The 12,528-nt window shown below is 50.1% G+C and overlaps 1 protein-coding gene across 3 annotated transcripts in view; it reads left to right on the plus strand.

Annotated features, from left to right (window-relative positions):
- The first annotated feature begins 3,378 nt into the window (after window positions 1–3,378).
- Window positions 3,379–12,528, plus strand: part of Slit1 (slit guidance ligand 1) — a 160,683-nt gene continuing 151,533 nt past the window's right edge. The window contains exon 1 of one of the 3 annotated variants that reach the window (XM_013143556.3): window positions 3,379–3,894. In XM_013143556.3, coding sequence (XP_012999010.1) covers window positions 3,698–3,894 — 197 coding nt within the window. In that variant the 5' untranslated portion in view covers window positions 3,379–3,697. The remainder of the gene's footprint in view (window positions 3,895–12,528) is intronic. The other 2 variants (XM_063245131.1, XM_003479561.5) reach the window with 2 other exon arrangements.

The following is a 12,528-nucleotide window of genomic DNA, read 5'->3' on the forward strand; positions in this document are numbered from 1 at the left end:
TGCCCTCACTTTAGTGAAGAATGGAGAAGTAGAGCTCTTAGCAAGAAATAGGGGAGTCAAGACTCGTATAATGCAAAGCAAAAGTTTATTTAAAATACGGCAAAATTAAAGAAAGCCAAAAAGAAACTATCTTAGCAGTGGAGTGGTGCTACAAGATAGGGAGAATCCCTCCCAGGATGCCTGGTGAGCATGAGATGTATTCATACTTATAGGGGCAAATTGCTTTGGTGTGGGCCAGGCCAATCAGACTCTTAGTCTTTGTTTCTGAGAGGGAGGCAAGGTCAGCATACAGTAAATGTGAGTAGCACTTTCATAAAGGATGCCATAGGGTACGTTTTTTCAAGCACATGGTACATGATAAGTGTGTGATTATTTGATAATTGTCATTCACAGATAAACATACAGGATGATTTTACCATTGTCAGCCATCCAGACCTTGCCCCAGGTCTCTATGTCCCTCTAATCTGTCCCTGTAACACTTACCCATCCTCACATGCTTTCCTGTTCCCCTTTTGTCCCCTCACTGGGCTGCAGCTCACCAAGAGCCATGTCTGCTATTCTCTGATGCATTACAGAGTCCAGTACAGTGTATACAGCACATGGATACGCAACGAATGGGATGGCCAGCACGTGGATGGCAGACATTGCGCCTCGTTTTGTGTTTTGCAGTTTGGAAATCTATACCACTGTGCCCTCTGGTCCTCCTCATCCTGGGACCCTGGAAACAGCTGGTGGAAGTGGGGGAAGGACCATGTACAGAGCTGGACAGAATGTGCTTTCTCTCAGAATCCCAGGCAGGAGATGGTGCCTGACTGCCTACCACACATAGCTGAGGGGCTCCATGGAGGCCACACCATGGAAATGGGGAAACTAACCCCAGGTGTCCCGTTGCAGGTCGGCCTGCTGGTGACTGTGGGCAGAGCCGGCTGGGTGAAGCATGGCTGGCAGAAGCAATGTGTCAGGCCCAGCTCCTCCCCACCCATGTAAGGGAGCAGGTGGCCTGGGCTATGGGGAGGGGGTTGGCCCAACAGAGAGAGGGACATGGAGAGGAGATTGAAAAAGCACAGGCACGGTGGGGGGAGGCTGGGTGTGTGGCTGGCCAGGCGGTTGTTTAATGAGTAAATGTGCTGCGAACACTAATGAGCTGTGTTCATTCATGGCAGGCTGCTGCCCAAATTGGGGAGCTCGCCAAGATCTGGGGTGGAGGAACCAGGGATGGGAGCCAAGTTGGGGAGCTGCCCAGCTGCTGGAGCAGGGCCTCCCGTGATGGGCTGGCAGGGGGGTCTTTGTCCTGGGTCTGAGGGGACCCTCCTTCCTTCCCACCCTTCAAAGGAAACACCAGGCTTTGCCAGGCGGTGACAACTTGGCTTAGGGCCTGCTTGTAATTCACTGTCCAGGCCACTCTGGAAGCTTCTAGGGCAAGGCTGATCTTGCAAGGCCCCCATGCCCACTCCTCCTCACACCCTTGCTACTCTGAGGGCCCCAGGCATACGCCCTGGTGGGTTGCACTCTATCCTTCTTCCCCACGTGGGTTGGGGGCCTCAGGTCGTGGACTTGGGGAGGCACTGCTGGAGCAGAAGCCTGGAGACCAGGAGTCTGAGTGCTGCCTGTGACAGGTCTGAGTGCCGGGTGCTGGGTAAGCTCCAGAGTGAGGAGGAAGCAGGAGAAAATGGGCAGGATGGGGTGGGCTCTGTCCCAATGTGTTAAGAGAGGGATCCCAGGTGTAAACACAGCTCCACTAACAAGGGGTAAACAAAGAAGCAGGCATTCAGGAATGAGGTTTGCCCTGCCGAGGGGGAGCTGGTGTTCGCAGGAAGACAGCAGGGCAGGTGTTCCTTTCAGACACTGGCCTGATCTCTGGGAAGTTTTTTCGTAATAGGTCAGGCAAGGACACCTGGCAAAGACCCCTCCTGAGTTAGTGAATTTATGTAAGATGGAGGTCACAAACAGGCTGTGCACATACTTTCAAAGGAACTATCAAAAGCCAGTAAAATCAGTTATGTTGGTGGTTACATGTCGGCCACAGTGCTATGTGTATTGACAGCAGAAATATTGCAAACTTTTCATCTAACTGGAAAACAAATAAAAAAATAAGAATAAAGCATAGAGAAACTCTGCGCTTTGGCATTGGGTGGGTGATAAGACTCTAATATTGCGGAGTCTGCTAGCAGCTCAGCACCACTGCCTGAGACCGCCTACATCTGGAGTCTGCGTCTCTTGGACCACTCTCTTACAGGAGCTCCTTAGGGCGCCCTAGAACAGCTCTCACCCTCCCTCCAGCAAGCCTGTGGGCAGCCAGGCTCTTACTGTCAGGTCAGGTCCTCCAGAGCAGTGGACCACCAGCCACAGGTGTCCCTCTATTCCAGTGTTGTGGGGAATTTTCTCCACATCTGGATTTCCTGGTCCTCATCTACCTAATAAGGCGAGTCCCTGAGGAATGCGGCCCGGTGTCCTGTGTGGGTGCCTGTGCTTCTGTCCCATGCAGGCTGCCTAACCCTTTTCTATCCTCTTTGCCACCTTTCGGCCACAGGAGTGAATGTTGGTTTTCGTTTCCATCTGACAGACACGCGCGCGCATTGCTGGGAGTGGAAGATGTCTGCTGGACATCCAAGCCCCACTGACACCCCGCTCCCCATCAGTGAAGCCAGTGAAGTGGCCCAGGGAGAAAATGTCCAGCACAGAGCCATTCTCACCGGTGCTGTGCAGGCTTCCGGACCCCCAGAGGACACAGGCGCTGCCTCCTGGGGGAGAATGTGTGCTGAGGGAGGAGAGGAGATTGTCCTTGGCCCAGGAATAGACGGCTTTATTTATTTAGTCTCCCTTTCTATAGGCTTTGTCCTAAAGGTCTTAGGCTAAGGAAGCTCCTAGCAGAGCCTCAGAGAGGCCCATGGGGTCAGGGGCCTCTTCAGCCACGGGGAGTGCATAGCGGAGGTCTCCAAGCTGGGAGGAAAAACACGAAAAACAAGAACGATCCTCTTCCTCCTCAGGACCAGCAGCTGGGCCACGGATTGCGGGGTGCCTGTGACTGACTACGTGTGCACATCCTCACAGTGTGTGTGTGCGCGCGTGTGTGCGTGCGTGTGTGTGCAAAGCCCACTGGGCAGGTCGCCCCTGCCTGGCCCTCACTTCCCCGCAGTGCCCTGCCCGCTGGCGGCGTCTGGGAGGTTGCACCTTTGAAGCTGTGCAGCGGCCGCGGAGTGGGGGTCGGGAGGAGGGGGCGGTGGTCCGCGCAGCGGGGTGGGCGGGGAGGAGTCTGGTCCTGATGTGTGCTTTTCGATTGATGGATGACTGCCGGGTGTGAGCGGGCGTGCGGTGTGAGAGTGTGTGTGTGTGTGTGTGTGTGTGTGTGTGTGTGAGAGAGAGAGAGAGAGAGAGAGAGAGAGAGAGAGAGAGAGAGAGAGAGCGCGAGCGCGGGGTGCGCGCGCGCGGGGCCTGCCCATTTTCCTCCTCGCAGCAGTCAGTTGGGAGCTGGAGGGAGGGAGAGCGGGACGCAGTCGGCAGAAACAGGAGCGGAGCCGAGCGCCCTGCCAGCCTAGCGTCCGCGCACAGGCGCCGGCGCCCGGAGCCGCAAGGTGCCTCCGGGTGGGCTGGGGACAGCGCGCACGCCCGAGAGGGGCCCGCACCTGCAGGAGGCACGAGCGGGGATGCCCAGCGTCTGCTGCCGTCCAGCACGCTAGAGGGACGCGGCGAGAGCACGATGGCGCTGATGCCCGGGCGTGGGTCCTCGGCGGGGCTGGTCCGGCCGGAGCTTTGGCTGCTGCTGTGGGCTACCGCGTGGCGTCTGGGTGCCACGGCATGCCCCGCCCTCTGCACCTGCACCGGCACCACGGTGGACTGCCACGGCACGGGGCTGCAGGCAGTCCCCAAGAACATCCCGAGGAGCACGGAGCGTCTGTGAGTACGAGCTCCATCCTGCCGACCGCGAGGTCGAGCTCCCACTCAGACGCAGCCGGGGGTGGGGTGGGGTGGGGGTGGTTGGGACAGGGTTCCCTCGGCCAGCAGACAGGTCAGTGCCAGCTAGGATCTCTCCCAAGCCAGCAGCCAGGAGCGCTGCTGCGTACTCTCGCGATTCAAAGGGTCCTTGCAAGGTTGTCTGCCCACCCTCACACCTGCACCCTGCGCCAGCACTGACAGGCCCTGCCCACCGCGCCTGCACTTTATTCCTCCAGGGTGCCTGCGGATCCGTGCCAGCCAGCGTCCTGACACCCAGGAGGGAAGCTTCCCACGCTTGCCAGGCACAGTGTCTGCTTCTGGACACATGGGGCTTGGGCTGTGTTCTGAGTGGTTGGCGCAGCTTGGGCTCTGAGGGCTTGCTGCCTGGTGCTGGGCAGCACCATGCCTTGGAGCTGAAGTTTCTGGTTTCCTCCTTGCTCTCCATTGTTTGTCCCAGAGCCTTGCTAATTCTCCCCCACAGACGTGTTCTGCTCCTTCCCCCTAGTCCAGCCACTCAGGCAGACAATGAAACCTGAGGGCTTAGGCATTGGTGGTTGGAGCATTTTACATTGGGCACCCAGAGATGGGGAGTTGTATCCTGGACTGGGAGCCCCATGAATAATGCTGAGAAGTCTGGTGTGTGGAGCAGAGACAGAAGATTAAAGATGTTGATCATGACAAGACATAAAAACATCATTCTTTTCCCCTGTTCTCTTCTAAATTTTTGAGGAAAGGACCCTTCTAGACTCTGTGAGCTTTGTAGGGTTTGTGTATTTAAAGACCCGTGTAATTTGTTTTCTGCCATTCTTCTGCAGAATGTGTATGTGTGAGTTCCTGGTATCTACAGGGTGCCTCCGTAGTGTGAGCCCATGAGGGTTCATATGAGGGCTGTGTGTAGATTTTTGGTCACAGGAAGAGCCTTTGTACTTCTCACAGAGATGACTACACGAGATTTTTGACCAGGACTTTCAAGCCTTTGGAGAAGCCTGCCCCGAATCCTTTGAAACTTGCCTACTCCTCCTTCCTGCAGGCCTAGGTGACTGCAGTGGCTCTCAGGAAAGGCGTACATATTTTGATAACTTTTGAGCACATTTTCCTGGCTCCCAGCTGGCCAGAGGCAGGCATTTGACCCTGGGGAGAGTTGGATCAAACCCGGAACCAGAGCTGGCAATCAGCAAGCTCATACTTGCTGTGAACTCTTCTTGGCTGAGTCAGGAACGTTCTGTTGGAGGTTTCAGAGAATTTGCAGTGTGCATGCATTCTAGGTAGGAACTGATGTGTATGTGTCAGAGTCCATGTGTGCTGTGAGGCTGGAAAGAAATGGTAGGGTGTAGAGAGGCGGGGCCCGGCCAAGTTTCCTTGGGGCAGCCTGTGCACTGTCTTGTGTGGACCTGGAGAGGAACTGAGCACCAAGAATCTTTGCAGAGGATCCTGGAAGGGACCAGGTTGCCCTCTATGCCCGTTCCCTCTGGGCCTATTCCCTGTTCCCTTGGCCCTGTCCACTGGGGCATTTCTGCTGCAGCTGTTTCCCTGGCAGCAGTCTAGATCTGAGATGCATCAGCCCCTTTCTTTTGCGTTGGGATCTTAATGTTTAGGACAGTGTCTGTCTTGGCTTTCAGGAACCCTTTAGTCTTTGCAATCTGTGGGATGAAAGTAGGTTTCCTCATGGTACTGACAGCACCTAGTAAACTTCTCTGAGCCTTAACTGTTTTCCAACAAGAAAACGGGGCTGATGATATATCTGGTCTCTGGTTCATATGAGGATGGAAATTAATGGATAGGAGCATCTGTATGTCCTTTTTCTTGCTAGACTTTGCTTATAAGATAGGATAGGGAGAAAAGTCTCATGAAGGTAATCCAGCAAATGTTTACCAAGCTAGGAGCTGCCCTAGCCAGGGTGCAAGACTTTAACAGGGAATGATCCTATCCTGTGATCTACAGGCCTGGCCTGTAATCTCTAGTCAACTGTAATCTCTAGTCCAGAGAGGGCTAGGCTAGCAATGCGATGGGGCTGTGAGACACGGAGGGTGGGAAGCCTTTTTCTGGGTTGAAAGGGATTCTCAGAGGATGAGCCATTTGATCAGGGTGGGATTTTGCCAAGCAGAGAGGGCAAGCAATGCAATAAGGAACAGCATAGCACAAAGCCTGGAGCTTTGAGTGGGCCTAATCCACAGGCTAAATCATGATTTTCCAGTGGAAGAGGAGGGACTGGGGCTGACAAGGTAGGAAGGCCCTTCTCTATCTGGATTTTTTTTTTGAGGGGCTTTCGGGTGGGACTTCAGCAGCCAGTTAGCTTGGTAGGGGGAGTGGGAGGAGGTATGATCTTTGCTAAGTGTGTCATGCTTCTGAGGAGGCTGGAAGAGGACATGGAAGGAGAGAGCCTGGCTGTTCACCACACAGGCCCTGGAAAAGCCACTGAAGAGGCCTTGGTGAGAGCTCAGGCAGACTTAAAACAACCAACAAATGATTTCTAATCAGGGTAGGTGTTGTGTGGTAGACAGTGGGAGACAGATTTGCTCTGAGGCTGTGAATTTTTATAGATTGAAGCTATGCATTTGCTTCTATCCTTTGGGCCACTTCTGTGACAGGCTGGGCAGTTATATTCTGTAACTCCAGACGTATCCTCCCATGGGAAGAAATTGTCATTGGTTTGCTTCAGGGACCTTTAGAAAGAGGTTATGTGGGCCTCAGAGCTGCCGAGGAAACTGGTTCAGCCGGAGGGACTATGGGTCATGGGCTAGGTGGTGAAGGAATGCTAAATAATTCACTGCAATGGAACAATTTAAAATACAGAGTGAGCCAGGGATATTGCTCAGTGGCACAAGTGCCTTCCCGGCAAGTGCAAAGTCCTGAGTTTGATTTTCAGGACCAAAAAACCAAAACCAAAAATAAAATAAATTATAGAACAAGAGTTGGAGGAGGTGCTGAAAGAGGCCTGGGAAATGTCATCCCTTTGTAGGACCCAGGCTTGGCGGGAACCCATCCATGGCCACTGTTAACTTGTTTTTTCCTTCTGCTTGAGGACTGTGACTTTCTATTGGATTTTTTCCCCCTTAATTTAAAAAATCTTTTGGACTCGGGTATCTTTTCTCTGCTTCCTCCCTATACCTTGGGCACTTGCATTTTAAGCTTGCCAAAGATTCTGTCATGGCTGCAGAGAGGGGAGAGGCATTTATCTTGCCCCTGGCAGATTGTCCAAGGATGGAGAGAGATGGGGTGGGATCCACAGGAAAGTAGGCCTGCTGGCATCTGTTTTCCCCCAGGGGATCTGCTCTCTTGACTTGGTTATGTTCTCTTGCCTCTGCTGACAAGTTTGTCAACCCTGTCCTAGCTTGGTGCATGCTCTAGAAGCCATTCTTTCTCTGGGCTCAGCTCACTGATGCTGGAAGTCCCCCTCACTCACTAGGGCTGGGTGGTCACATGCAAGGATGACTGCCCAGGGCATCCCAGGGCTGATGATGTGGGGAGCCTGTTTCTAATGCCAAACAATGGTTGAGTGGTGAGTGGGGCCAGTGGCCACTGAAGCCATACCTGTCGCCATAGTCTGGACTCTCTGGGAAGTCTGGTGTGGTACCCTGCAGTAGACTCCTCAGCATAGTGTAGGGAGGGACCTCCTGGCAGGGTGGGTCTCCTGTTCTTGTAGGCTTTGATATGGTGGCCTGTGCTGGACTTATTGCTGGGCTCAGAATGACTGGGGTTGAGCCCTGGTGCTGTCCTTCCACTTGCATTTCTGCAGGTAAAAGGGACAGTGACAGCTCTGCAGGTTGACAGGAGTAAGTCAGGGAGGGATTGCACAGAGAGCTTGGTGTTCTTCTCTCCCCTGGTCTTATCTTTGCAAGGATTCCCACATGCTGTTTGCCAAAGTGCTCTTCGATTCAAACAGGTGATAACACTGCTATTTGAGAGAAGCCCAAGCTAAAGGCTTGAGGGTTTGGGTGGGGCAGAAGGGACCTGGGATTAGGGTTTTGGATGTTGGCCCTGCTGCACGCTGCACACTGCTCTCTGGACTCTGCCTGCTCAGGGCGCGTGCTCCCCACACCTGCACCTTTGTCCTCTCCTCCTTGGACTTGGAGTCAGGAGCAGGGCCAGCAGTGTGGAGGTGATAACGCTCAACTCTGGAGATGAGCACTCTTGGTTTTTAGCTTCACCCTGCCTCTCAGCAGCAGGGTCACATTGGGGGAGTTACGGCGCTTAATCCACTCATTCCACAGAGAGTGCTGTCTATTGGATCTGACTTGTGCTGAGTGCTTGGTGAAAATGTCCTTCTCTTCCTGAGTTTCAGTCCAGCAGGGGAGCTAGAGATGAATGACACAATATGAGAATCGACACATAATTGCAAGCTGGGATAAGTGCTCTGGAGGAAAGTGTGCTTCCCAGGTCTCTCATTTTCTTGCCCATAATTGGGGGAGATGAGAGGACCCTCGGGCTGATGCAGTAACACTCCAAGAAAGCTGTGCACTGGGCTGTAGACAGCAAGTGGCTATTATTAAGGTGACAGGGAACAGCAGGCACCTGAAGGGATTGGGTACCCCTCAGTGTTGGGTCTCACTGTGGTGGCCCTTCTCTTCCCTCACCAGGCAGCCCCTGGACCCCAGTAGCTGTGGGCAGCACACGAGGACGGACCACCTTCCTTGGTCCCCCTTCGCTGGCTGTGGGCTGGCTCTTGGTGGTCCAGGCTGCTCGAAGTTGCCAGCAAGGGGGGGGGGGCAGTGCTCTTTTGGGGCTGGCTGCCGAGCGGTGGGGCCCGGCAGCTCCTGCATTATTGGGAGCAGACGTGTGTTTGGCAGAGTTGCCGCCTCCAGTTCTGTGCCGGCATTAGCAGCTCGGCAGGGCTCTTGCTTAATGGGATTTTCTTCCCAAATGCTGTAATTATCGCCATACAAATACTTATTACCCAGAGCAGATGACGGCCGGGCCTTGGGCAGTAGCCAGGGAGCTTGGCTAACTCGGGGGTGGAGAATTGGCTTCTCTTTTTGACCGAGCTCATGACCCCTCCTCTCCTTTCTGGAACCCCGCTTGTGGCAGACAAACAGCTGTTGGGCACCTGCCGGGTGCATAGCATTAAGAGAGGTCTGTGCAAGGAGTCCGCTTCTCTGGGCTCTTGAAGCCTGGCGGGGAGAAAGAATAAACATGCAAGGACTCTGCAAGGACGAGGAGCACAGTGACCACCAGCATAGGCTCTAGCGCCAGATCGGCTCAGTTTGAATCCTGGTTCTATTGGCTCCAGTTGGGTGATGCAGGGCGGCTCACTTGTGACTTGATTTCTCTGCCTGTAAAATGGAGCCAGTGACAGCGGGTTCTTTGTTTACATGGGATAATCCATCTAAAGTGCTTAGAGTACTATTTTCCATGGCGCCAGTGTCCCATCAGCGCACAAGTGAGGATGATGAGGGTCATTAGATGGAGCGAGAGGCTGGAGAAGGGTGACGTTGCCACAGTGGCGGAGTGGGGTGGGCTGGGGTTTAACCTGGCAGATTTGGAAGCAGAGCAGTGAGGTGAGGGTAAGGGAATTGGGGCCACACAGAAGACGGGAGCCTTGCGCTTGAGAGTGGGTAGGGCCGACCCACCCGTGGGGCGAAGATTGTGGGGTGAGCTCTGGCAGAGATTTTGAGGAATGAGCGGACATCCGACATCAGGTGTGCACTCCTGTGTAAGGCTTTTTATTAATTTTGTTAACAGCTCAATGATTTTTAAATAAATTAACAGAGTTGTGCAAACATCATCACAACCCCATTTTAGACTATTTTCATCAATCCCCCACAACCTCTGAAGGTCTGTTGTGCTCTTTGTAACGTATGATTTTGTTATAATTTCAAGCTTCCTGTAAAGTTGAAGCAAAATATAAAAATCTTATAAGGAACTCCTGTATATCTTTATATCTTTTACCCTAATTCAGTTCTTCAAATTTTGTTCCATTTGCTTTATCGTGTATTACACACACTGATCCATGTAAAAATTCTTTTGAACTATTTAAGAATAGGTTGGACACATTGTAACTTTTCTATTATTATTGTTGTTGTTGTTATTATTTTGTGCTTCTGGGGATTGATCCCAGGGCATTGTCACTAAGCTACCTCTCCAGCCCTTTGAAAAATGTTTAATTTTGAGACAAGTTTTCACCAAGTTGCTGAGTTGCCCAGACTGGGCTCAAACCTGGGATCCTCCTGCTTCAGCACCCAGAGTGCTGTTGTTATAGGTGAGAGGCACCACACTCAGGTAATTTTTTTTCCTTTAAATTTTTGTATGTTTTCTAAAAATGGAGGAGCCAAACATGGTGGCATATGACCGTAATCCAAGCATTTGGGAGGCCAAGGCAAGAGGATTGCCACAAGTTCAAAATCTTCCTGGGCAGCATAGTGAGACCTTATATTAAAAAACCAAAACCAACCAAACAAGCAAAAAGTAAGAGTATTGAATTTAACATCGAAACAATATTATTCCACAGTTCATATTCCAGTTTCATCAGGTATCCCAATGTTATCTTGGATGGTGGTTTTTCCCACATGTACAGAATGCTGCCCTAATCACGTGTAGCATTCACTCGTCACGGCTGCTTTGTGGCCTCTCACTTGGAGTAGCTCCTCTATCATTCTCGACCATCTTGTTGAGGCCAGGTCAGCGGCGTGGTGCCCTCCCCTTAACCCTTCCTCATGCCGTGTTGGAAGGAATGTGGTGCTGGTTTGTCCCAATATTGGGGATTTTAGCTTTGATCCCTTCTTAAGTTGATTTCTGCCAGGCCTCTTTGCTGAAAATAACTTTTTAAAATATGTTATTAACAAGTAGTTTATGGAGAGATTTTTTTTTTTTTTTTTTTTTTGGTACCAAGAATCAAGCTCAGGACCTCGTGCTTATCGGCAGGCGCTGTTATGGAGAGATACTTTAAGGCCATAGCATATCCTGTTCTTCATCAAACCTCGATCCACTGGTTTTAGCACCCCTTGAATTGCTAATTTCATCATGTCTGCTGTTAGCTGGCATTCTACTGTTGGGAAGGACTTTTCTTCTCTCCATCTGTTTGTTATAATCATGTGGATTATTATTTTAGTCACTGAGTTGTAATTTGTTATCGTCATATTTACTTAGATTTTCAGAGATGTAACCCTGTACCCCCGCTCTTTCTTCTTGGAGACGGGGTCTGTCCTAGTTGCCGAGTTGCCCAGTCTAGGTGGAATTTGTGATCCTCCTGCCTCAGCCTGCCACAGTGCAGGGATTACAGAGGTGACAGCCAAGCCCAGCTGCTTTTTGACTTTTTGACAAGACTCTGAGTACCTGCCCTGGGGTCTGAGTGGAGAGTGACGAGGACAAGTGATGTTTTCATAAATTCAGTCGCTGGCTTTGTTGTGGAGAATTATTGGGAGTAGGGGAGACTGGCAGTGGGGAGGCCAGTAGATTATGGTGACTGGTTCCTGGCTTGTTTGTGGCAAAAGTTTGGCTGTTATTACCGCATTATTATTATTTTTTTTAATTAAAAAGCACTCATTTCAAAATAATTTGAGGTGGATAACATAGTTGTAAAAACCACCCTAACAGTTCTTCACCAGCTTTCTCCAACATTAATAACCACAGCACAATCACCAAATCTAAGAAATTAGCATATATATATTATATGTATATATATTTTTGTTCTTTTTTTTTTTTTTTTTTAGTACTGGAGATTGAACCTTTGGTTTTCTACCACTGAGCTATGCCTCCAGCCCTTTTAAGACTAGATCTCACTAAGTGGCTCAGGCTGGCCTTGAACTTGGGATTGTCCCCTTCTGAGTGGTGGGAATTGCAGTCATGTGACACTACACCCAGCTTGGAGGAGATACGTTGAGGCTCTGTGGTGTCTTGTTTTGTCTTTTATTCTCACTTACTAATTGAAACAACTGTCTTAATGAATCTTGCCTGTAATAATTATTCTGTGATTGTGATTTTATATTATCTTCATTCCTTTCACATTTATTAGTTGAAATTCTTTTATAAGGAAGAGAATCTTACCATTTTTTATTTTAAAGAGAAAAAGAAAATTTAAAAACAAGATAATTAGAGGTTAACAATGGTTAATGCATTGTGTATTGTTATCTTTAAATTAGTTACTCGGAGTATAAAATATTGGTATTTAACTGTCCAGACAATAGTAGCACAAATCTTTTTCAATGAACTAAGAGAAATTAGTAATATGACCACCTTAACTTTTATATATATATATATATGTATGTATGTATATATATATAATTTCTTCCAACTTCTTACACTAGGGTGACAATACAATGTTTACACATGCCAGTCTGATTTATTTCACTTATGAGTATGGTTTCTAGTTGCATCCATTTGCCTACAAAAGCCTCAAATTTATCCTTCTTTATAGCTGAGTAATACTGCATTATATAAAAATACCTCATCTTTTTTATTCATTTTTCAATTGATGGGCATTTGGGTTGTTTCCAAGATCCAGCTATTACAAATTGTGCTGCTATAAACATGGATGCACATATATTGCTGTGGTACTATGTTTTTAATGCTTCTGGGAAGATACCTAGTAGGGGAATAGCTGTGTCAATGGGACTCCAACCCTAGTTTTTTTCTTTCTTTCTTTCTTTTTTTGTGGTACTG

Source organism: Cavia porcellus, unplaced genomic scaffold (assembly GCF_034190915.1).
Source record: "Cavia porcellus strain 051 isolate PalLab524CR breed Dunkin Hartley unplaced genomic scaffold, mCavPor4.1 scaffold_2, whole genome shotgun sequence".
Classification (NCBI taxonomy): Eukaryota; Metazoa; Chordata; class Mammalia; order Rodentia; family Caviidae; genus Cavia; species Cavia porcellus.